This window comes from Mirounga leonina, unplaced genomic scaffold, assembly GCF_011800145.1.
Source record: "Mirounga leonina isolate KUSES-001 unplaced genomic scaffold, KU_Mleo_1.0 Mir_154, whole genome shotgun sequence".
NCBI classification, from domain to species: domain Eukaryota; kingdom Metazoa; phylum Chordata; class Mammalia; order Carnivora; family Phocidae; genus Mirounga; species Mirounga leonina.
The window spans coordinates 61,607,213-61,634,283 of NW_023270389.1; the positions used below are offsets into that span (position 1 = coordinate 61,607,213).

General features: G+C 38.3%; 1 protein-coding gene across 8 annotated transcripts in view; it reads right to left on the reverse strand.

Annotated features, from left to right (window-relative positions):
• CEP170 (centrosomal protein 170) overlaps positions 1-27,071 on the reverse strand; it is a 128,209-nt gene that overhangs the window by 22,832 nt on the left and 78,306 nt on the right. For 5 of the 8 annotated variants that reach the window (XM_035010951.1, XM_035010950.1, XM_035010949.1 and 2 more), the window contains exons 9-13: positions 25,488-25,651; positions 25,008-25,301; positions 14,012-14,161; positions 11,381-11,504; positions 5,869-7,701 (exon numbers count right to left, since the gene is read on the reverse strand). In XM_035010951.1, the coding sequence (XP_034866842.1) occupies positions 5,869-7,701; positions 11,381-11,504; positions 14,012-14,161; positions 25,008-25,301; positions 25,488-25,651 (2,565 nt within the window). The remainder of the gene's footprint in view (positions 1-5,868; positions 7,702-11,380; positions 11,505-14,011; positions 14,162-25,007; positions 25,302-25,487; positions 25,652-27,071) is intronic. The other 3 variants (XM_035010954.1, XM_035010953.1, XM_035010952.1) reach the window with 1 other exon arrangement.

Consider the following 27,071-nt stretch of genomic DNA (forward strand, 5'->3'; position numbering starts at 1 on the left):
TATCAGAGCCTACCCATTTGTCCTGATTCACACTCTCATTTGAAGCTCGTGGAGCTTGGAACAAGATTTATGGGTGTAAGAAGACAGAAGAAACTTCATGGCTTTCTGGAAAAGTGTATGCAAACACATATACAGAACTGCAGGTAATTACTCATAGTGTCTTTTGAAGGCAGTAGTCAATATATTTTCTGGTTTTACCATTATAAGATAATTCATTAATATAAAAATACTTTTACCACAGTGGAAAATTACTATTTTAGACATCTAAAAAACCCTACAAGTTGAACTGACCCTAATACTTGAAAACAATTTCAGAAAAAGTTTAGGAATAAAAGCAGAAAGGCTTTAGGAAAAAAAATTAGAAATATTGCAATGTTCATACTTCTTAATGAAGGCATTTCATTAAACATTAAATGTTTATTCATTTTGCTACCTTAGAATATTATTCATAGAAAACAAGTTCACAAATAAGAAAGATGATTCATTAGATTAAATTTCCTGATTTTTTGATTTGGAAACTATGGAAACCATACTTACAACAACTGAAAAGTTGTTTGGGGTGAAAACAAAACCAATAGTAAAGAGTTGTAATAAACTGCAGGAGATGTGAAAACAGGTATGACGGAGCTAAGGTCGTTCACTTGGGCGTAACTCAGAAAGCATGGCATCGATGGCTGCTTTATTTCATGGGGGCACAACACATGAAAGCAGGAGGAGAAACTGAGAAGCCAGTGCTAGGTGTTAGGTGACAATATGTAAGCAGAGTCACATTAGAATCAACTTTTAATAGTTTGAATCTCAAGATCATAAAATAATTACATTTTGGAGGGAAAAAAAGAGAAAAACTCCTTTTTCAAATGACGTTCATAAAGTTCCCATTTATTTTTACAGGTCTATCTAGAGGCCAGTAAGATTGGTGAAGCTTAATAATATCTTTAGAAAGAAAAGCAACCATAAGAATAAAGCATAACTTAAAAACTGAAAGGTAACATTTTTAGGTTTGTTCTCTTAAAATTGAGGGCAAAATGAGAGATAAAGTAAGTAGGGTATAGCTGAGAGATGAAATTCTCAAGGGTTGTCCTTACCAATGGCACCCCAATCACCCACAGGGTGTGCTAGGAAGCAGAGCTTCCATTCCGTCTGGACGCCACCTGGCCTGTAGAACAGCCAAGATGAGAGTGGACACCAGCAGAATGATCACTACCCGTGGGAGAGAGAGCAGGGCCTGTGATTTCCCAAACACCTTCTTTCAGCACCTTTTGCTTTCTTAATCTTTGCTTCTGAACTATAGCAGCAAAGTTTATCTGAAGAAAAAATATCCCTACAATCTGCTAGTTACTGCAGAGAAAACTTCAAGTCAGAATGTTTTCAACTTTCCCTATTGCCTACTTATTTCATAGAGTTTTAGAGTATTAAGACCTTAGACATTAGCGTAAGTTCTTCAATTTATGGAGAAAAAAAGAGGCCTGGAAAGGTCTTGCCTTACTTAAATCAAAGTTTAAGCCAGGTCTACCGACTCCCAGAGTTCAAAGCTCTTTCGCTGTTATTCCGAGGACTTCACGATTGCATGTTAGAAAATCCTTATTTAAAAAATTTATTTTTACAATTCCAGTTAGGCTAACTCTTCTTTGAAAAGACATCCTCAATTTCTCATGGAATGATGGTTTTTGTGATTTCTAACCATGAAGAGAAATTTTACTTCTTCCTCTTGAATTTTATTCTGTTCAGATAAAACCCTGCATAGAATTAAATTTAATTTTATAGCATTAGGCTTATTTGATATATTATTGGTACTATTAAGACATTTCAGATAAATCATTAAATTGAAAATTTATGTCAAAGGTATTTGAAATCCCAATCCCTAGGGAGGTTTTCTTGGTTGGTGAGGTGCTAGACAGCACATATGGTAAAATCAAAGTTCTAAGATCAGCTTAATTAATTTTATAGCTAACCTGAAAATTATTTTAGTTACATTAATTATAAAACTTATTTTGTTATAAAATTATGCAACACTCCTTCTTATGGGAGTAATAAACTACTCTATTCACTATGAAGACATACTGTCAAGAATTGAAAAAGGAAGAGTTACTAGGATTATTTATTTGTGAATGCTCTGATTTCTTTTACTGCTAACCAAAACTTTGTTGGCCTTAAAACACATCCACATCTATAGATGCAACAAACACATTTCAGGAAACAAACACTACATTTCACACTTTATATCAGAATATTTTGGTGGGAAACAAAACCACAAACGTATTTTACATGTGTATCTATAAGCAGGTAGCAATAAGATCATTTGGGGAAAAAGATCCCTGACGATATTCCGTATTGATCTTTGACCTGGAGGAAGAAATAACTGAAGCCATGCATGCCCAATACCTAATTCCTACCATCTATAAAATTTGACATTTAGAATAAAAAGGAGAAAGCAAACAGCCTAAACAAATTCTGAGGATGTTAACATGTTTTTTTTTTCTTAAATGTGCACCTAAAATATAATGAAAACCAATTGCTTTATTTTGATAATTCAGAACACTTAGTTTTAAGTGTATCTTATCAAAGTAAATCTGGATATTTTAACATAACTTGATATTGAAGGATCACTGAAGGAAGGCGGGGAGGGGGGAGTGGGGACTAAACTTTCCTAAAAGCAAATTAGATCAGAATGAAAGAAGCATAAAAGAACTTTTACTCTTAATGCTTCTAAGTCAGAGATTCCATTCTTCTATTTTTATCATACACATTTCTTTGAAAAACTTTTTTTAGACATGGCCTAAATTATGAAATTTGAAACATTACAGAATTATTTTCACATATGCCAATCTGGACGTATCACAGGCTCTAGGTTCAGAGATCTCTAAGTCCTTTAAAGTTTACCGTTTGTACAGCAACCCTAACCAGTATGGTTTTATATTCTTTTAAATTATATATATATTTTTAAGATTTTATTTATTTATTTTGAGAGAGAGGGAGCACAAGTGGGGAAAGGCGCAGAGGTAGAAGGAGAAACAGACTACCCGCTGAGAAGGAAGTCTGACACGGGGCTCCATCCTGGAAGCCTGGGATCATGACCTGAGCTGAAAGCAGATGCTCAACTAAGCCACCCAGGCGCCCTTTAAATCATAATTCAGAAGCTAAAGCTAAGAACTTTTATTTTCTTTTTCCATTCAAGGTATTATAATTATCTTAAGTAGAAATATCACAGCATCAAAGACACCCCAATTAGCAACTAGATCAAAAAAGTGTCTGTTTTTCTTATTGTTTTTTTATTACCTACCCATATAACTATTTTAGTACATTACCACTGACTATGAGATCCTAGCCATTATCCTTCTAGATGGGATAGAATACTATACACGGGTATCTTGAGAGAATCTGAACATACGGCTCCATGAATTTAGTAAAACATCAGAATTACATAGATTATAGTGGACAATATACCAAATATATTATATGTTGGCCTTGTTTATACTCCTGAGAGAATCCAATAAATTCCAGCCAACCTCTGGAAGCCTGCAAGCAAGTAAATACAGACTGTTTCCGAGAGCCAGACCGGATGTGGCAGAAGCAGCAAGAGGCTGGGAATGAAAAGGCCTTGGGGCTTCTCATCCTGTCCCTGCCATGGCTACGTGACCAGGGCGGGTCACTGCATCTCTCGGCCCGAGTTACATAAACAGAATGACCCTCCCAGCTTTTCAATTCTATGGTTCTAATTATTTATTTATTTATTTAAATTTTTTTATTATGTTAATCCCCATAATCATTAGTTTTAGATGTAGTGTTCCATGATTCATTGTTTGTGCATAATACCCAGTGCTTCATGCAGAATGTGCCCTCCTCAATACCCATCACCAGGCTAACCCATCCTCCCACCCCCCTCCCCTCTAGAACCCTCAGTTTGTTTTTCAGAGTCCATCGTCTCTCAAATAATGCAATATATGTTAAGAAAAAAAGAAAAAAGAAGAAGAATATGGTTCTAATTATTTAATATGCCGCTGTTAAGTATGAAGAAGGCCCACATCATGTACCTCAATTTACCCTAGGGAATTTCAATAAGCAATTCAAGGTACTTTTTGGATATAGAAAACTGCACGTTTATCAAGTTCTGTATTCAAAGCAGAAAACACAATTTATCTTTAAAGATATAATGTAGCATTATAGCGGTTTCTTGGACTTGCTTAAGTAGTCCTATTTGGCTTGCATCTCACAGAAGCCCTTCGTGTTCAACACTGAGGAATAAGACCAGCTCAGCTCACTCATGTGTTCTGGGCCAGACAACCGGTACAGAAGGAACAGTCCCATGCTACTTAGTGATATACGGCTTGCATTACAGCTTACGGTGAGACAGGAGAAAACTGTAACATTTCTATGTGCTGAAGTGGAGATGAGGTGATGGAACAAGCGACGTGGCAGAAGAAACCCTATCACGGTACACACCAGAGAATGTAGCACAAAGGAAATGTGAACTGAAGAGGTAGAGCCGTAAGAAGGACAGAAAACCAACACTGGGTAAACATCAAACAAGAGAGAGCAGTGAGTTCTAAAACGCTTGCGGTAACTGCATGAACCGGCACCGAAAGCTTCGATTGCAGAAGCGGGGAGGGTGGGGGCACGAGGGAAAATGCCAGCTCTTCTTCTGGAGTCAGGATTCTAGGTCACCCATCTCCCGCCTACATGCACTCCCACCATGGATCTGCCCGTCATGACCACAGCCCCTGACCTGGAGAGAGGGAGATGTGAGTGCGGCAGAGGTGGGGGGACTGGCAGTGAGGACGAGAGAAGGGGAATACAGAGTGAAAACAGAACACGAGGAGCACCGTTAGGCTTGAGGCCCGTGGCTACACTGTGGGAGACATCGAACTCGGAACACCAGATTGCATACCACCCGTCCCTCACTCTTCCCTCAAGCCTTCGCACACGCTCGGATGCTTGTGCTGGTAAGAGAGGCTAAGTCTCTGAGCAGCTGGTTTCCCCCCACTGGCCTCCGCAGCCCCACCCAGGTGTGAGGCTGATTATGAAGTAAGGGTCGATGCTCACAGGTACACACAGGAATGTGGGTGAGGACTCTGGTCACACATGTACTCTCCCCGGCTACAGCTCTGAGTATGAAGTACACCAGCACAGAGTATTCCAGGAGCCATTAGATTCTGGCGGGGAGGAAGTAACCTTTGGAAGTACACTCAATGACAGCTAATGACTACAGTTAAGGGACAGAAGAGTGCTTTATGAGACAGTACTCATAACCAGTTAAATTTCTGTAGCCCGGTTAGACCCATATGTGCTTAGGGATTATCTCACGAATCCACTTCTTCCGCTGAAATATATTAAGAATTAGTTTTCACCTGCCCCAACTATAAACAGATTGAACTTTAAAAAGCATATGAGACATTTCTACATAAATGGGAAAGCAAGAGTAAAACAGCAATTATTTCACTTAGCTCTCAAGGAATAATAAAGGGTATCCTGCTCTTCAGATTAAGGGCCTTGAATTATGTGAGGATATTTAAAATTCAAACACATGCTTTCAGCAGTACAATGTTAATTCCTATTATTTAATCCAGATATTATTCATCTAATTTGACACATGAATCCAGACACTAACATTCGGAAATAGGTTCTAATTTCGAAATCACTACTTTGCCCCAGAGCATTCACTGGAAGTGTGTGTAACTTCTGAATTTTCCATTTACTAATGAGCTAACTAAAATAATTTTTATAGGAGAAAATACCCTCTTATATATAGCATAACCTTTATGCTGAATATTTTTAGAAGTCACACTAGACATCTAATTTTTTTTAAAAAGGAGTCCCAAAACATGAAAGAAATATTATGCTAATATTGTAAAAAGTCTGGACCCAATTTACCTGAAGGAGAGCCATGTGCTGAGCTCATACTTTTGACCTTGGAGTCTGACAGTCGAGAGATACTGTTAGCTCTAATTCTAGGAGAAAATTTATCTGAAGGTACTAATCTGGCTCCACTTCGAATGATAGCTTCTGCAGTCCGCGAAGAGGCACTACTTCTAGAGATTGTTGCCTCAGAGTCACTGCGAGCTGACAAGGAGCCAAGCCTTGTTCGACGAGGCTGAGCCAGTAAATCAATCCTAGAGATGTTACGCCTTCCTGTGGGCGGCTTTGACGTGGAACTGGTTGTGGACACTTCAGAAGCAACGGATGCTTTGTCAGCGTCAGCCAGTTCGCTGTCGGACACTTCACCAAGTCGTGCTCTGCGCAAGAGGGAAGTCCTAGTAGGCCGTGGCCTGGGAAGAGTCGTTGATTTACTGGAAGATCCAGGTGCTACGGGAGAAGTCTTAGATTTAGTTACTTTACTTCCTTCCAGTTTGGAATGTGCATGCTCATCAGTTGAGGTAAGTGGAGTCCTGGCATGAGATTTACAAGAGTAAGTTTCCTGATCTGATGACATAATGTCAGAGATGGCAGAATGAGGTACACTGGAGGTCTGGTCATCGTCTGTTAAATCCACTGAAGGTTGTCTTATTCTTCCACTGGACTGTATGAATTTGCGACCATCCGCTCTTGAGCCTACATCTGAGGAACGACTTTTTGTCTTCTTCTCAATTTTCTCCCTAGCACCTGAAGATGATGATTTTGTAACATCTTTAGAAGGAGAACTTGTGGAACACCTATCTTTATAGAGACTCGTGAAACTCTTTCGCTTTTGGGTTGACTTTCTTTCAGTCTCTCCCGTGACCAGACTGATTGTACTCGCTGTGTCCACATCAGATTCTGGGGAGATAGAGTTGTCTCTATTATAACTGGGAGTATCTGGGCCTTCATCAGTTTTATTATCTTCACGCAGCTTGGCTTCTAGAAAAGCCATTACTGCTTCTGTGTCCTTTAGAATAAGGGTGGTGTCCATACTAGAATCAGTATCCACAGAGTCACTTCTTTCTCGTATTCTGCTGGCAGCTGTCAAAGCCAGAGAAGGCGGTGTAGACGAAGTCTGCTTATTTATATGGGGAATAAGTTCTATGGGTATGTTGGGGCTAGGTTTTTCTATGGTGAAGCTTCCTTGCCGAACCAAGGACTTGGAGGATTCCTTCTTATCGCCGCCCTTTGAAGTCTGACCTTTGAGAACGTCCTCAGCTTTTCTTCGCTTGCCCTCGTTTTGTGTCACCCTTTCTCCTTTGCTCGTAGAGTGGCCTGGAATTTTTTCTTGAGGCTGTGACTCTTGTTTGAAAGATTCCTCCCGGCACCTATCTATCTGACCTGAAACATTCTTGGAAGCTAACAACTTGGTAGGTGTCCACTGTGCCTGCTCCTTTTGTTCTTGTTTCTGAATTTTAGCTAATGTCTGCTTTACCAAAGAAGCTTCCTTATCAGTTTCACTTTTGTCCTTTCCAGAAGAGCTGCCCAAGTGAAGCAGGGTCTTATTATCTCCACCAGGTTTTGCGGCCTCGCCGTTCACTGCCCTGCTCATCTTATTCAAGGCTCTGTCGGCATCTTGTTTATCCTTCTGGTATGCCTGTGCAGGTGCTTCTTTCTCCTGAAGTTCTGTGTCTTGTTTTTCTCCGATCTCTGACCTCTGTATTATACCCTTGGCTCTGGAGCTCTCAAGAGACTTTTCTTCATTTGGAAGCTGGGGAAGGGTGCGTCGCCTTCTCTCTCCCTGACTAGCCAAGGAAGTTGCTGACCCAGTACTTCTCACTGAAATGCCAGACTCACTGATATCTGCATCTATAAAATAAAACCACAAAGAAGACCTGTATGAGAGCAAAAAAGTACAAATAAAAAGAATATCGTATTATATTAGATTTCACAATGTAAGTTAAGGAATGGCTTAGTATATAAGAAAACTTTGAATAAACATACCAGTATTGTGACATAATAGTTTCAAAAGCAAGTAGAATGCCACAATGTACAAATAGGTACATTATTAATAGGGGCAGTCAAGAAAGGCAGTTTTAGGAGATGAAAATTGGGGTCATCTGTTCTTAACCCTCCATCTGTTGCTTTTTCTTTCAATGTATTTTATGGCAGGAAAGGTCACCGCGTTCATTCTTGCTTCTCTAAGGTCCATGAAATTTTGCTCAAGAAAATGTTTTGTAGAACTGCACAGAGAATGCCTAATAAACACTTTCAATTACATACTGGAAAAGACTATTTCTAGGGGCGCCTAGGTTGCTCAGTGGGTTAAGCGTCTGACTTTTGATCTCAGCTCAGGTCTTGATCTCAGGGTCATGAGTTCAAGCTCCATGTTGAACTTAAAAAAAAAAAAAAGAAGAATACATCTAGTTTTTAATGAGCATTGTTACCTATCTGAAAGAATGACAAGTTTGGATTTCCTAAATAAAACAAAAAATGCAAAACTTTAGAAGGCTTTCCAAAAAAAATTTAACACTGATTACAAGAATTTAAAAAAAATTTTAAAAGATTTTATTTATTTGTTAGAGAGAGAGAGAGACAAAAAGAGAGCATCAGCAGGGAGAGGGGCAGAGGGACAAGCAGACTCCCCGCTGAGCGCAGAGTCCAGGGTGGGGCTCCATCCCAGGACCCTGAGATCATGACCTGAATCAAAATCAAGAGTCAGACGTTTAACCGACTGAGCCACCCAGGTACTCCAAGAAATTTAAAAAATTTTAAGTGTGAAACAAGAGAACAGGACTTATCATACTTTTACAAACCAAGGGATTTTTAAATTATGGTCTTTCGGTATACTAACGCCTCATATAGAAACACATGATCACTTTCTCTTTTCACAATTAAGTAGAAGACAATGAGAAAATACATACTTTGATGTTTCTATGTGAGAGAATTTGAGAATACCTGAGTATTTTCCTGACTGCTATACATGGAATGCATTTCTGAGAAAAGGGACACATCCATTTAGGGAAATAGAAGTTAACATATAAAGCATTCTCATCTTTGGTGATAAGTGGAGCAAGATACCAAGACATAGTTTCTGTGGGTCTTTTCTCCCTTTATAATTCTGAAAGTTGAACATTTAAATTTCACAGCAATACAGGGCGCCTGGGTGGCTCAGTCGTTAAGCGTCTGCCTTCGGCTCAGGTCATGATCCCAGGGTCCTGGGATCGAGTCCCACATCGGGCTCCCTGCTTGGCAGGAAGCCTGCTTCTCCCTCTCCCACTCCCCCTGCTTGTGTTCCTGCTCTCGCTATCTCGCTCTCTGTCAAATAAATAAATAAAATCTTTAAAAAATAAATAAATAAATTTCACAGCAATATAAAGTTTATGATGCAGGAAAAGAGCTACTAAACTTCCTGATTCAACTTTAGCGATTGGTCTTGACATTATTGTATTGTATCTCATCTCTGTAGTGCTATCAGAAGCACCTAAAATGTACTCGCTATTTTATCTTTTTGTATTTTTCTAGCATTTCTCACACTGTCCTGCTCCTAACATGCATGCAATGAATGCATGTTTAACAAGAATATTTTAGGATTTAAGTTGATTCATAATTTAGAAGATGACGAAACATGTTGAAACGAGGTAACGAAGGGTCGTGGTTTGTTATATTTTGTAACAAGGTAGAATTTTGCTTTCTACAGCTAAACTGACTAATATCATAATGGATTCTTGGTAAGTTTACCTAGCCTCTTTGACCCCTCTATTTGGGTTCTTTGTTTTCCAACTGGTAACCAGTTTATGTTAAATCAATCTGCCAATCACTCGGTCTTTTCCAAAGATTTTTGGTAATACTATCGATTACTTCTAATTTCTATAGTAAATCAGTGATATAGCTTTTCTAGTATGTTGCTATGTACCTTGGTCAAATGCTTGCTGAGTAATGTTTACAAAATTCCTAAACCATATTTTTGGGGTGCCATAAGCCAGAGACAAAATAAATTTCCATTTCCATTTTCAACAATAACAAAATTTAGAATACAGATAAAAATCCACATGCAAATTCTCCTTGAGGGTTTTATTTCAAATTAAGAATGTAATTAATTGAACATAACCAAAATCATTAGAGACATAAAATTTCATTTTTGTTTTTTTAAAGAAACTTTTTTAGTTCACAGAAATATTAGAAGGCAATAAAAATCACATTACACAGACTTGCAAAAGGTATTAAGTAAATTAAGTGTGTAATAGTTCTTTTTTATTGAATTGTATTGAATGCTTTTTACTTAAATGCACAAAGTAGCATTAAAATATTTGTTATATTAATGATATTAATGAATGTTATAATTTGGAACTATTGTTAGTCTTACTTTAAAATTTTCATTTTTATATATATGTCATATACATAAATTTGTATGTATGTTATGTGTTTCCCCTACAAATTATCTCCTATCTTCAGTTAGGTTATATATATATATTTTTTTTTATAAAGATTTTATTTATTTTTTAGAGAGCGAGCGAGAGAGAAACAGCATGAGAGGGGAGAGGGTCAGAGGGAGAAGCCGGCTCCCCGCTGAGCGGGGAGCCCGATGTGGAACTCGATCCCAGGACCCTGGGATCATGACCTGAGCCGAAGGCAGACGCTTAACCATCTGAGCCACCCAGGCGCCCCAGTTAGGTTATATTTTAATGGTATCTGCATTATTAGTGCAAATAAAATCATATATATCTAGTATAAGCATGAGAATATGTGATTATGTTTATTTAGGTTTAATTTACTTCACTATATAGATTTAGTTTGTTTTTAAAAAAAACTGTGGAAAGAGCCAAGATGCCCTTCAACAGATGAATGGATAAAGAAGATGTGGTCCATATATACAATGGAATATTACTCAGCCATCAGAAAGAATGAATACCCAACTTTTACATCAACATGGATGGGACTGGAGATTATGCTAAGTGAAATAAGTCAAGCAGAGGAAGTCAATTATCATATGGTTTCACTTATTTGTGGAACATAAGGAATAGCATGGAGGACATTAGGAGAAGGAAGGGAAAAATGAAGGGGGTGGAAATCGGAGGGAGAGATGAACCATGAGAGACTATGGACTCTGAGAAACAAACAGGGTTTTGGGGGGGGGGGGGATTGGTTAGCCCAGTGATGGGTATTAAGGAGGGCACATACTGCATGGAGCACTGGGTGTTATATGGAAACAATGGATCGTGGATCACCACATCAAAAACTAATGATGGGGGCGCCTGGGTGGCTCAGTCGTTAAGCGTCTGCCTTCGGCTCGGGTCATGATCCCGGGGTCCTGGGATCGAGTCCTGCATCGGGCTCCCCGCCCTGCGGGAGGCCTGCTTCTCCCTCTCCCACTCCCGCTGCTTGTGTTCCTGCTCTCGCTATCTCTGTCTCTGTCAAATAAATAAAAAAAATCTTTAAAAAAAAAAAAAAACTAATGATGTATTGTATGGTGACTAACATAACATAATAAAATTAAAAAAAAAAAAACTGATGTACGATTCACAAAAAAGAAAGAGAGAGAAAATACCATTCTCTAAAGGAACAGGTACAGACAATTCCATTATCCTTTCTTCTTGATCATGTCTTGTATGATTTGCAGCCAAACTAGCCCACTGTGAAACCCAGCGTTTGTTTCCAGATGATGTGCCTTCCTAAAGCAGAAAAAGAAGGGAGTGAAATCAGTCTACTTAGTCAGAGAGTTCTATGTAGTCACGTTATCCTGTCATCCGAAGCCACATTTAAACCTCACATTGCCATATTATCATTAATTAAATTTCCTCATATATAGAATGAAGATTCTCTAGGTACCCCTTTTAACTACATCTTATTATTACTGTAAACGCAGTATAATTTTCTCTACTTATTAAATACTAATGATGGCACTAAAATAAACACTTAGAGCTTAAATTAACTGTGGCTGAACAAACGTGGGTCTATTACCGCAGCCTTACGGCTAACCAGTGGAGCTGGCTCTACTTCATTCTCTGGAACAGGAGTCTAAAGCTTCTCTAGCCCTCTAGGTGCTTCTAGGAATCAGACTGGTTCCAGAGTCCCAAGGAGTATTAAATCTGCCACATCATGTCTTTAGGGATTTCAAAAACTAACCCACAGCCAAAGACTTTATAACACTTTACTGTTTCCAGAAGAAGCCAGAGATCACTCAACCTTTAAAAACTTTTCTATAAATAGTCTGAATCTAGACCTGTGCATGTCTAGATCTGGCCTTAATTAAGGTGAGTGCTCTTTGCATCGTTAGAGTCAAGTGTGAAATGGGATTTAATTCATGATATGGTTCCACAGACTTATGGACATATACTGGTAATTTTTAACACCAGGGCAATTTGGCATTTAATATGGAAGATCTAGGGAATATAGAAAAAAATTATGTTCCCTCATGAAAAATTTAAGTCAAGGCTTAATTTTGAGACTGGAATGAAAACTAAAGATTGGAAGGCTATTTAACCAAAATTGTATTATGAAAACAATACCTTAAGTATCAGATTTATTGTACTAAGGATGATAGGCTAAAAACTGATGAAGTATTTCATACAGACTACATATATGATTTCAAGAATAGGTTAAAATAGTAAGTATACATAGTGACATACATACAATGAAGCCTAAGGATTCCTCCAAAGCCTGCTAAATTCTTGAATTCCCTTTCAAGATTCTGTGCTAACTGCCCACAGTTCTCAGCATGAAGGAAGCACCAGAGCCACTCAGACCCTCACTGATAGTAGAACTCTTCTGTGAAGAGTTTCTCATGGCTTGTTTAGGTGATTCCCATATTGGGGCTATATATAAAGTCCACTTGGCATGGGTTGATGGGATAAAGAAGGAAAGAAGGAGCCTTACAAAGTTCATGTTCATCAGAATTGTTGCTAGAGCAATTAGAATACCAAAACACTGCCTCAGATAAGTATCACTTGCTTTCAATAAGGGCATTAAGCATCTTATAAAACAGAAACTAGAATTAAAATTCTCTAAGATTAAGGAAGAAAAAAGAACACTAAAAAACATACTTGCTTTCAGGAAAAAGCAGACCATTAAGGGACAATTTTAACATAAATTAAAAAAACAGGTGGATTTACCTATTGAAAGATTTTATTTACAGCTCATACAAATATAACATTTTATTTGTTATTGCTTTATTTATATTTTAAGTCTTTGTTTTATTTGCCATTTGTATATTTTAAATTACCTCATTTCCTGAGAGGTAGTACAGCATAATGAGTAAGAGAATGAGTTAAGAAAACAAGGCCTCTTACGGTTCAAATTCTGGCTCCATAAGGTTACTAGGCTTTGTGACTGTGTCAACTTAATTTCTCTATATTTGAGTTTCCTTATTCGTAAAATGGCACAAGAAAGGTCCTATTGGATGTTAGCTCTTATTGTCTGAATAAATTATAATGAATTAATACTTCTCAGTTATACACATCTTTCACATTTCTCTTTGACATAACAATGTGGAATGACATTCTAATATCATTTCCAATATGGGAATAACTATTTGTTGAGGGCATAAATATCAGGCTGTTCCTCTGCTGAGTGCTTCAGACTTCACTACTCCCTGTAAATAGACTTTATCAACAATCCCGTTTGTAGATGAGAAAATTGCAGCTAAAAGGGGAAGTGTCCAACACAAAGGTGCTCTATTAAACATGGCCACTCTGGGATTCGCACTCAGGTCTTCCCGGCTCTACTGTACCAGACTGACTCCCTAACTTTGTTGGCCAAGCCATCCGTGATTAACTTCATATTAATCCGAATCACATCCGGCGCTGCACCATACCCGCACTTATTGAGGTATGTAAGTTCTACCTGTCTGGCATGATATTCAGACCTGTCCATGCTAAATACATGCCCTCCTAGGAAGTTTAAGCAGTGAGCATGTAGCCCATCAACTGCTTTCTGAAATTAACATTTTCCCTTCACTGATGAACATAGTAACAATTTAAAAGAACATAACAAAAACTGAAACAGAATTACTGCAAAATTGCTTTAGGCTTTTATTAGAAACAAATTATTTTGTGAGAATTTAGTTTTTAGAAGAACTCTCAAGGGGATACATCAATTACTTAAAATAATGTAATTACAAAAATGATAAAAATTTACATTTTGTGTGTGTAAAAGTTACATATGAGGAAGGGATGTGTACCTCTGAGTTGTGAAATCCAGGTGTACTCAGTGGCTTTCTTTCTTCCATTACTACCGCAGCAGAGCTGAGAGCCCAATCTTTTATCAGATCTTTATGCTTTTCATTGATAATAGGCCTATTATAATCCTGATTGTCATCTACTCCAAATACCTAGGAGGAGAAATTATTTTATAAGTGAAAAGTCTGAGCACCAGATTACTAGGAATAATATCAGTAACTTCAGAGGCAAGTAGAAATACTCTGAATTAATTTCGATGGGTAATTCACTAGTGAGGGAAACATGTTTAAGGACCGGGTAACATCCAACTGAAGCAAGAGTTGGAAAGAAAAACGGGGCTGTGGCAGCTTACTTCATAGTAAATGAGACTATCCTTTTTAATATTTAGCCAAGTACTGTTTGATAATAAAATAAATATCCAGGACATTACATCTGATTTGTTAAAAGATGTTAATAATGTTAACTATTATAATAATGCAGAGTTAGGAAAGAATACTACTTCAGCTTGTTTCCAGCTTGTCTCTTTGCTCTATTATTTTTGAGAATCCTGCTGCAGGACTATAAGCATACAGCTGATTTCACTGGTTCCTTCCCTAACAAATGTGTAACATTTACATACATGAATTTAAATTATACTTGGAATTTTCTAAGGTCCCAAAGATCAGATTTTGTTGTATGATCTCTGTATGGAGTACAGCATGATCTTCAAATTTTATTTGCCTAAAAATTCATCGAAAGGCCTTTGAAAGGCAGATCCTGGGTCTCCCCCAACAGATCACCATTTTCAATAAGCAGGTCGACTATGGTCAACACTTGTGGAATATTTAAACACAGAGACCAATAATCATGTGCACGATCAAGGGCAGGATCTGAGTCTTACTGATTTCCTGGCACATAACAGGCTGGAGAATGGGGTTACCTAACAGACTGGAAAAAGGTTATAACTACGTAAACTTTAACATTCCATTTTACTAATAAGTTTCTTTGTTCCCGATGCTTATTATTTATAGATTTTATTTGTGGCTCTAATTACTACAATAAAGAAAAATAGTATGTTTGAATTAGTGCTTTGTAGAAAGGATCTTTAGAACATAATCAAAGGGCCTTCTTTGCGATACAAAGGGAAAAATACCTTAAGGTAAACTATTTTCTAGAAAGCTTTTTAACGATCATACAGTATACCTGATAAATTCTGAAGCCCACATTTAATAAAGGAGACATCAGATTTTCAAATTCTTCACTTTTAAAACTTGGAAATTTTACCACTAGGTGGCCTTATTACTTAATATTTAATTCAAATATAACTACAGTTTTCAAGAATTGTGATTTAATATCTGTTGAACCACTCAATATTTGAATTATCTCTGCTTTAAAAGTAAATTGTATATTGCTAATTTAAATCAAATATGGATTTTAATAACACATGGAAGCACAGTTAACAGAAGGGAAAAAACAGCCCTGTTTCATTTTGTTAAACATAGAATTGGTAAGTTTAACAACAACAGTAAAAAAAATGCTGTGTATACCGTACCATGGGTTCTGCCTCCAGTCCCATTTGTAAAGAGCGCAAATCAGAGCTACTCGAGTTACTTGTGACTGTCTTAAAATAGAAACAAATTATTTCTAACTCAAGTCACTGACCTCCAAATTTACTGGAATTTATTTCCTTATTTTTATAATCACGGAGGGAAAATCTAACTCCAGTTTGCAAGTAAAATAAAAGCACACACATGTGAGTACTTGCATGTGCTATTTGGCATGTTAATTTATAAACGATCTCAGGTGATTTTCTGATTTGGTGATACTTACTTCTACTTCATACTCAAAATGGACTTCCAAAACTTGTTTTCCTCAAACATGTAAGCACTACCAGTTTCAAGTAAAACATAATCTCTCCAAATCACTGACACTACTTTGAAATAACAAAATACATGCAAAGAAGCGATGCCTCCGGGGAAGAGAAGCTGAAACTGCACAGGAAGAATACTCAGGGGGCGCCTGGGTGGCTCAGTCATTAAGCATCTGCCTTCAGCTCAGGTCATGATCCCAGGGTCCTGGGATCGAGCCCCGCATCAGGCTCCCTGCTCAGCGGGAGGCCTGCTTCTCCCTCTCCCACTCCCCCTGCTTGTGTTCCCTCTCTCGCTGTGTCTCTCTCTGTCAAATAAATAAATAAAATCTTAAAAAAAAAAAAAAAAGAATACTCAGGGGACTTTTACAGATTCCTTGTAAAGCACCTGAGACAGCTATGTATATACCTGTCAGAGTAGTTAAATCATCACCTGTTTCCCAAACAAGTGACAGGGCTTGAAGCACAACTGTGGGGGGAAAGAAGTCTCCAAAGTTCCTATCTATATTTTTTTGAGTGCTTTGAAAAATTAATGACAGCAATGACTACCCAGCTTGAAATCCCTATCCTTTTTGTGTCTTGCTACAAAAACATCCACTTGTGAGAACTTTCATGTGAAAACAAAGAGGACGTAAACATCTTATACTGTGTCCGTGTGCTTTAAAGCTATTAGAGTTTTCACATTTCAAAAAGCACATATAATCTGACATATGATCCAATAGCTGGACAAGACTTGAGGCCTAAGTTTGCTAGATCTTCCCATATTTTCATTGTAGGTTTTTGTCCCTAGGTGATTTCATCCACATCCGAGGCGTCCCTTCAATTTCCAACCACAGGCAGCTGCTCACTTGTCATCTCTCCTCATAGACAGCTCAAAGATATTTCAAATGCAATGTATGTTAACCCGGGCTTATGCTTCTCTTCCCTTTCCTGGGCTCAGTGACAGCCCCCAACTTGATATAGTACAAAATCAGGTTCTCTCATTCACCTAGGGACTTTTTTTAGGGTAAAAGTCTAGACTGAGGAAGGGAGAGAGATCAGATACCTGTCTAATTATTATGCTTCCTCTCTAACAGATGCCACCCCCATCCCAAGTTTGTCAGTCAGTTTCTAATTCTTCCAGGTGGGAGCAAAAGAAAGGAGGAGGGGATGGGAATAGAACATTTCCTTTTGAACTTGCACTATCTGAGCTCCTTGCGCCTGGCAAATGCTTAAAGATAACTCATTCATCTTAGGGGTGGAGTGGAGAATGTTCATGCCTCTAGGTCCCTTGATTGAGGCAGATGCATCTCTATTTTGGGGAGTGACCTGTGACTCCCTCCTGTGGCCTCCAGGTTTAGGGTAAGAAGACAGCACTGCTCTCACCATCCTACTCCAAGAATTACGGAACATGTCCTCTCTCTTTTCCTCTGGATGTGTGCATATGCTATTTGGCATCTCACTTTGGGATTTCACATCTGTATCTCAGCAGCTACTCTAAACAATTTTAACAACCTGTTCCTGAGGTACGGTACTTACTATTTTTGCAGGCTACTGGGCTAGCCACCATAGGTGCCTCAAAAATATGTGTAACTTAGTCCTTGTTCTCGGAGGGCTGAGTTCTAATACAGGAGGCTTACAAAGAAAAGAGAATGTCACCTGAACCATGCAGGGGCACTCTGTAGTTAAAACAACATTTCTTTAAGACCCAGACTATATTTTTAGATTTTAGTTTTAAATTTAAAGAAATGAAACATTCTCCAGATGACAAAGGTCTAGTACGTGCAGTACAAACCAAGCCTGTGAAAAGTATGACTTGGTTTTTTCACCAGTATATTATCATCATTGTCACTATTATTTATTAATTCAACAGTAATTTATCTTTCCACAGAAATGAGAAACATAATGGTAGGTTAAACATAAAGCTTTTGTGGGCTTATTTTAAATTAGCAACTGAAGAACAGTATTGCATTCGTGTATCAATCATATCGAAGTGTCCAAGTAAATGTGCACTCAGGTTTCAACCTCAGATGACTGGAACAACTCTTTCCTCTATGAGCAAGGACCGCCTTGGTAGAGAGAGCAGGGTCTCCACCAGTTCAAGGCAACAGCAAAGGTTCCCATGGCCTGTGAAAACCACTCGACGCATACTTTAAGAACTACAGAGTCCTAGCTTCTAACATCAGGGAACAAAATCAGGAAGACTTAATAGAGGAGAATTTCTTTAAACATAATTTTCCATAAAAATCTAATTTTTTAGAAGAAAAATCCCTTAAAAGTCAGTGGAATAAGTGGTTCTAAGAATTTAACACTGTGATTTTTATAACATTTGTAATCAACTTTTAAAATTTAAAATTCAGATAAAACTATTAGAAAAAAGAGTGGGGTTAAGAGAGACATTTTATAATTTATCATGGTAGGTACATATGTACATGCATGTTCACAGCAACATTAGTCACAAGAGCCAAAAGGTGGAAAGAGCCCAAATGTCCATCAACAGATGAACGGATAAATAAAATGTGGTTTATCCACACAATGGTGTCCTAGTCATAAAATGGAATGAAGTACTGACACATTCTACATCATGGATGAACCCTGAAAACAGGCTACATGAAAGCAGCTGGTCACAAGAAGCCACACAGTATATGATTCCATTTATGTGAAAAGCCCAGAAGCAGCAAATCCACAGGCACGGAAAGTAGATTAGTGGTTGCCAGGGGCTGGAAGAAATGGAGCAGGTAGGGTATCTCTTTTCGGGGTGAAGAAAATGCCGTGGAATTAGACAGCGCTGATGGTCGCACAATGTGAATGTACTAAAAGCCAATACACTTTAAATGGCTAAAATGGTGACTGTCCTGTGAATGACATTACCCCAATTTTTTAAAAAAAAAGGCACCCCATCTAGTTTGATCTTCTCCCTTTTTACTTCTGCCTGTGTAAAAACATGCTCAGATCTCTGCCCTCTCCCTGAACCTACCCTGTGGTCCTTGATTCTTCCCACTCCTTAGGAGTATTATACCCATGCCTCTTCTCTTTCCAGCACTGCTTAGCATTCTTTTTCTATTAGCTCCTCCTTTCCTATCTTTGAATTATGCTCAGGTCTAATCTCATGCATCTACAGTTAAAATGTCCAATTTCTTGCCTCTTTCCTTGACATGCATTCCTTCCTTTCATGCCTAAAATCTGGCTGCTCATCAATGACCATCTTATCTTTTCCTTGATAAGCAGATTTTTAAGCGCTAAGCTGTTAGTAGGTATTGCTAGAAACTCAAAGGTACATCCAGTCTTCTACTAGTTGAGGCAATTCCCCTGAAACTTATACATGTATTTCTTCTGATACAATCTCTACTCTTTTGCAGCCTTCATACTGACAAAGTGAAGCTTATAACACATACAAGGTTTTAAACTATGCATTTTATCAAGTTATGTTAGGTAAGATACAAACTAGTTTCAGCAAATAAAAAATATAGGAAAACTTGTTTGTGGAGGCCTGGCTGAATCTGACCAATCTATAAATTCATTAAATTAGCTAATCTATAGCTAACCACACACAGATACTGACAAAAATGAAAGAGCATGTCACAAAGTCTTCTTTCTCATTATTCATTAAAAAGAGACTGTCTACTACATGCCAGGCACTGTCCTAAGCACAAGAAATTCAGAAGTGATCAAGACAAGGTCATTCTAGAAAGAACCGGCAGAATGTAAACTAGCTAGAGGCAAGTTCTATAAGGAAAATAAGACATGGTAATGTGACAGGGAGAAAGAAGAGGTGAAGAGCAGGGCTACTTGAGACAGGAAGCGGGGAGAGAAAGCCTCTGACCGTGAACTAGGAGAAGGAAGGAGCAAGGCATGCGAAAACACAAGGAAGAGCTTATGCGCTGAGGGCACGGTAGTTGGCAAGTCCTATAAGCAGGAAAATAAATAAGATTTCATATAATAACACAGGAAAGAAAGGGGGGGAGCCTAGTAAATGTTATTAAGCTTCTGACTGAAGAAAGGTGAGGGTTTGGATGTGAAGCTTTGAGGACGAGCACAGCAGGAGAGGTTTCCTGTACCTGAGACGTGCTAAGAAGAGGAGCTGAGAAGGGGAGAGGAGCAGGAATCAGAGTGACCAAAAGTCAATCCTCCTGATAAAGACTTTTGTCTAAAAAATTGCTTACTGAAGAGAGGGCAAGAAAGATTAGTAGAAGAGGAAGAAAAATGAAGCCCTCAGAATTCGCCGGCTAAGAACTGCTATTTGCTTTGGCCCATTAACTCCGATTGTTTCTGGACTGGCAAGAAGTTGAAGAGAATGTAAAGTCCAAATGAAAATGCTGCCCGTTATCAAAGTCCCCTCTCACTGCTCGAGGCTCTCCGTTGATCTCCTACTCTGTAGTTCCCACACAAATCTGATTCTGTGGCCGAGTGGACCCGGAACATGCTGCCGTTCTGTGTTCTGTCTGGCACTACCACCTAGATTTTGACTCTGATTTATCAGGGTTCCCCTGGCTCCAACTTGGATCTAATCTAAACTCCTGCTGTGAACTTCCAAACTGCTTACAGCTGGGTCCAATTCTCAGCACTGACTCTCTTCTGTGTTTCCAGTCTCATTAGAGCTTTCCTGGTTCTGGATTCCTCCCCTACCATCTGTTGCCTGTAGAACAGCCCGGGTAGATACAAGGCCCGTGAGAGAAGAGAATATGCTCACAAGAGGCATTTGGGGGGGTACATATGTTGCCATGGACATGTGGACAGGAATCGAAACTCAGGGCAGGAAAAGTATCTATCTGGCAGAACTGGGCTATGGAATGACATTTATGGAAAATACTTTTTTCAAGACAGAGCCTCAAGCCCTCTACAATGACCAATTTTTTTTTTTTTTTTTTTTGTTACGTTAATATTTAGCTTTCTGTTCTCACTACAAGTTTTTCTCCCTTAGCTTGGAAGGCTAGGAAATAGCCCTGATTCATGTCCTCCTCTTCCCTCAGCGGTATCTGTTTTGGTGGAGGAGTGGGAAGAATAAGCCGGCACTATGATGGGTTCTCTAGATACCACAGGGAGGCCAAAGGAGGGAGGGCTGGGGAGGCTATTACTACTATGGAAGACAGTTACCTTCAATCCAAGCAGTCAACAGCACTTTCTTATTATAGCACATCTCCATGTAAGCTTAGACATAAAACTCAAGAGGTCTTTATAAATAACAAGCATTTGTGTTAATATCATATAAGAAGTGAATTTGGGGACAATGCATAAAATAAGGCTACCTACTGACAAACACACAGCATAAAAACATGAGCCAAAATGCTGTGATCCCGTAACTTGGGGTCTGCGGAGGGGACATTTCAGTACCCTTTATCTACAACCAGCACAGAAAAACAAAGATATGGTATTTCAGTTTGACGATTTTTTTAGAGAGATCCTGTTTTATACAACTTTTCCCGCGTTAAGAAGCAAATACCTGTTCTAATTATCGTCTTTAGGCCCAGGAGTACAATGTTATTTTGGGGGAAAAACTGAAAAGGCATCCAGTGCTATATCATGTGATACTGTGGCTTACTCACTTCCTTTTGATTCTGTTTTGATTCCAACATGCTATTTTCTCTTGGTTTTCTCTGTCTCCTCTGTGTGATTCTTTTTAGCCTCCTTTGCCCACCCTTTGTCCACCATTGTTCATGTTGCTAAGAACTTCACTCTTTGTCTCCTCTCCCTCTACACATTCTTTCTAAGTAATCACATCTATTATTTTGCATTGAGCTACTCTCTAATATTTCCCAAATGAGGATGTTAGCCCAGATCTCTTACCCAAAACGCAGGTATTTCTATACCTTTCTATCCAGCTGACTACTGGACACATCAGTAGCTCCTTAATTGCCTTCTCTGCTTCTGGCCTTTCCAATTTTCAATCCATTCTTCACACTTCTGACAGTGATTAGATGTCACTGCCCTTTTTAAAAGTTGTCAGGGATTCCCACCAGCATTAAAAACTCTAGAGTCCTTCCTATGATACACAAGGGCCTTCAATATCTAGTCAGATCTCATCTCTCTAAAATAACTGCGGTCCTCTGAACAAGCCCTCCATACTCCCATGCTCCGTATCTGGAACAGGTTGCTCCGTATTTCTGGAAAACCCTACTTTACCACCCCTGTTATAGGATTGATTCCACCTGCTTAAGAATGAGCTCAGCTGACAATTAAATTCAGTATTTATTGAGGACATATAAAATACCAGGCCCTAGGTTCCCACAGTTATGGAATTTACATTCGTGTGTGTGCACACGTGCGCATGTTTTGGGGGAGTAGGGCAGTGAATAAACAGGAAACTATCTTCTCTTGAGAACTACTGACCCTTTCTCCGATAGCTTATATCTATCAAAGCACTCTCGTCATACTATTTGTAATACATATGTTTTTACTTGTGTATTTCCATTCCTCTACAGACTCATGGCCTGAAGGGAAGAATTTCAATTTGAATCTCTCTCTTCTATCACAAAGGGTGGCATACAGTTGATGTTGAATAAAGGTTGCTAAGTGAATAAATCAAATAAGCCAGCTCTCAAATGATGGTGTAAAAAAGGAAAGAGACCACACACAAGTTTTCAGGGCCAAACAACAATTAAATTTAGATGGAAAGGAGCCAAAGGCTCCAACTTCTGTCCACACACCTAACTCAACCAAGCAATTTGAAAGGACACTAGTATTGCTCCTACCCTCCCAGAGTGCTTCTTATGCCTTGATTCTGGCTAGTCTTAAGTCTTTGTTTTCTCTGTGCCCACAGTTACCTCATCTCCTTCAGACATTGGACTCCTGCTTCCCTGCTTTTTTTTTTCCCAGAGCCTGATTTTTGCCTGAATTTGGCTTCTGGCTTTAACCACAACTAGTAGAGTCTCAGCTCTTTTTCTCTGTATTCACAAGATAATGCAGTGACTCTTCCCTATAGTTATGGGCAGCTTTGTTTTCTGGTTTATACAAAGTAGGAATAACTCTGAATTATCCATTCACACACTGCCATTACTCCCCTAAGCGAATCCTGCTTTAAGATCTTAGTTTTCTCTATCCAGGGTGGTACTGTATAATTTGCCATTGAAAAAAAGCTGCTTATGATAATTATAGACAGCAGGCAGGACCCAGGTTTTATGGTCCCCCTCTCTATCCAGCAGTTTCCTAAGAGTCTTGTGTGTACCAGTGACTTCTTTCTTGGCTTTCTGCTGTTCTGGATGGGCCTCTCCCTTGCACTGTCACTTCCCCTTGGGCTTCAGATCTGACTCAGGCTGAAAGAACTTTCCAGGATTTATCAGTACCTTGTGCAGAGATCCACATGTGGAGACTCCTAGTAAGGGTCATAACACCGCTAACATTTTTAGAAGTCTTATTATAAAACAGGCATTGTGAAATGCATTTTATTTTTTATAAGACCTTGTGAACTTTCTTCCATTTTAGAGAAAAAAGAAAGAGAGGTTTAAAGATGTTAGTTTACTCAAGGGCAAGGGCACCCATCTAGTGCATGCAAAGTTTATACTTAATCCCAGATCTGTCTGCCTGCAAGTGTTGATGTTCTTCAATCCCGTAACAGAATCCCTCAGTGTAAAATAACCTCATGGACAAAACACCAATCACTATGAAAACAATATCCATAAATCAAGCAAAGGCATAATAGAATAAAATTAATATTAATCTGAATTTTAAAACTTCTTACTATTCTCCTTTTCAAAACCTATTCTTTTATTTTGTATTTTACAGTATTTTTGATAGCAATATTCTTGTTCTCAGTAACCAGAGGGAAAATTTGGAACTTTAAAATAACCTGAAGGAAATATTATCAATTCCCAATGATGAAAATAATTCAAAATCACCAAGAGTCATTTTCTGTGCTAATACTGTGTCCTTAGACTTCTTTTAATATAATCAGGAAACTCACTTTATTCATCTGTTTCTTACTTGCTTTATTTTTCTTATTAACAACTGTCATAACATTGCTCACACAGCATCTATTTCGTAGGGTAACAGGTCTCCGGAAGTTTGAAGTTGTATGCTCCAACAGTAAAGAATTTTGAGCATGTGCTCCTCAAATAAATGCATGTTTTGAAATTGTATACATATACCAATATAATAATAGACTGCATACACTGTAGAACATACCCCAAAATGGAAATAAAAGTTAAAAAATTAAAAGTAAACATAAATCCTAATAATTTTCCCAGATCCCAAAGGTTTATTTTGTTTACCTCCTGAAAGCCCTGCCTGTAAGCTTATCATCTAAACTAGGGCACCTCAAATGTTAAGATGCATACGAATCACCTGGAGATCTTGCTTTTAAAGCAGATTCTGATTCAGTGTATTTAGATCAGGGCTGAGATTTTTTGGTATTTCTAATAAGCTCCTAAATTGATGCTAACGCTGTTCACACTCTGAGTAACAAGAACTTAAACAAGAGGTTATTATTTAGCCAAACTTAAGCTGCTGTTTTCCAGGAGGTAAAATAAACAGCTGATTCTAAAGTCAATTTTCCATTACTATGGGCAAAATTGATAAAAACTGCTTTTAAAACCATACAACAATCATCATAGACATTAACCAATAACATCAGAGAACAAATCTAAAATCATCATGGCTGGGCATACACTTAAAGTGGCTGAATTCGAGTATCATAATGAAACTGATTCTGTTTTCATATACTTCTTTTCTATCTCCAAAGGCAGCAGTGAACAGAAAGAAAAGAACATAAGGACAAAGAACAAAATTGACTAAAACATACACACTTTCATCTGTTTGTGACATGAAATTAGTAAGCAGGAAACCCGTGGTTAACTACTATCAGCTGACATTTATGTTTATGTTAGAGGCATGGCAGCCTGGCTTTGTTTTATAGTTTTTTATAAATGCAGAGTGAGGACAGTCACAAAAGTACATGGTTTTAAAATCCTATCTTAAACGTATACAACTTTAAAAGGTCCAAAGAGCTTAAATGTTATCGGACTTTACATACATAAGAAACTCAGGCAAAAGTTCAGAATATAAGCAGAATAAAATCGGAAGGCACTTTGGTGTTGTTTATCTTGCAGTCCCCTCACAAAATCCTAACGTTCCAGTACCACTAACTGCATGAGAACACTTCATGCTGACTCTCCAATAATTTCCAACAGTCAAATACACCAAAAGAAAACTTCCACCATCCCCAAATTTCAGTTATTTACCTTGTCAATCATTTTTCTTGCTTCCACTTCCTCACTGTTGGGATTCTCTAACTCAATGGTATAAGTACCCTTGTCACTTTGGTCATCATCATTATCCTTTTCAGAAGTGGCAGAAGTAGGTTGATTTTTTAACATTTTATCCATCTCCTGGCTTGGTCTGTGCCCAAGACTCCCTGAACTTCTTAACAATGCAGTCTGTAGGAAGGGAATGGACACTGATGGCTCCTCGGATTTCTGTTTTAACAATTTCCCACGTGGAACACCATGCCCCCCTCTGTGATGCGCAGAGCTAGTCTGTAAAGACAAAGAAACCACTTTGGCATCTGCTGTTGTAGATTTTGTTTTTTCAAGTTTTGTATGTAGTGTTGAATAAGTAGTTTCCTGACACAAGATTCTCGCACTCTGAGTAAAAGAATCTGACCTTCTTTTTCTGGGATTGTCTTCATCAAAGAATGCAATCATAAAAGCAGTTTGACTTACAACGGCTTGGTCTTGAAGCTTTTCAGTAGCCTGGGCCTTCTGGAGCTTTTTCTGTTCGGAATGGTGGCGCCTTAAGTGTTCCTCAAGAGCCGCACGTTTGCTGCAGCGTCTGTGAGCCCCAGCATTTTCTGAGTCGCTTTGTGTACCATCGTCATGTTTATTTCCTGGACACAAAAAAGAAACCACATAATAGAGAAGGAAAAAAATCCCATGTAGAAAATTAGACGCATATACAAAAGTGCTATTTGTTTTTTGCCCCCCTCCCCCTTTTCAAGCTAAGTCATATGTTCTTTTCAGTAACAGGCTCTGCAAACTTCCCTCAATTGCAATGCTCACATTCAAATTTTATCAACCAACAATGAGGGCCTTTATAAACAATTGAATGGGATTGCTTTTCTTTCTCCAAATTTTAACTTTATAATGATTCCTCAATGCCTTAACAGATAAGCAATGTTGTATCATCTGTGATAGTGTGTACTTATAACAGTAATAAACATTAATCCTGCCTCCAAACCGTATACTTTAAGCAATCAAAAATTTGCTTCAGCATGAGGGAAAGAGAAAAAAGGGTGATCCCAGAGACACTTACCACAACACAGTAAAGGAGAATACAAATGCCATAAAAATGTGATGAATTTTAACTTTCAACAATGTTCAATACTTCTAAAAGTATAGCACACTTTCAATAAACAGTATGCAAAATGTTAATAGGAAGATACAAATCTGTAGGTTCCACCAATTAACCATACACTTTTTTACAAGTGTCTTTCTAGCTGTGGGAAGTTTTGCAGACTTAACAATTGTGCCCTAACTCTGGTGGCTTCAAAAGTTACATAAAGCATGCTGAAGGCCTATCACAAAAAAGCACAGTCTATGAAATCCTGTATAAATGTAACCACCTTCTGGGCAAATGACAGAGTGCTAAATATAACCAGCTAAAAGTCTGTCTTCTCTATGAAGCATGCAGAGTCAAGCTGGAATACATCTGAATTTTGAAATATCAGATTCCTAACAGAGGTTTTCTGTTACCCTTAGTTCTACTAGGGATTCGATGTGAAACTTTATGGAAATTATTTTTCAATGATTTAGAATTCTCAGTATTTAAATACATTAGAAGAAATAATCAAATGATAATTATATTATTACAGCATACATTTACTGAAAAGTGAAGAATTACTCTACACATGTTTTAGACTGAATCACAAATGAGGGCTTCAATGCTGGCTTCTGCAGAAGTGTAAATGAGTCTAGTCAACTACGTGCAGTCAGTCCCTGGCTCCCAGGACTGAGATTAAGCTTTTCCTGGGCTAGAGATCTGAGTCTAAATACCTGCTGAATAACATAGTAACAAACAAGACAATAATCAGAGCTGAAGACCTGTTGGCTAGGAGGGGCAAAGGGCATACGTCCAAAGGAAAAACTTGAGTTTTAATACTCATGGACTTGTTTCTAATGAATTTCAAGTTTACCAATTGGGGTCAATGATTTACCACAGGAGGACTGGTTGTCAAAATGTGGTACATAAAAGATGTGAGAAGACTCAGAAGGAGAAAGAGCACACATGAAAAACGTAATGTTCTGAAG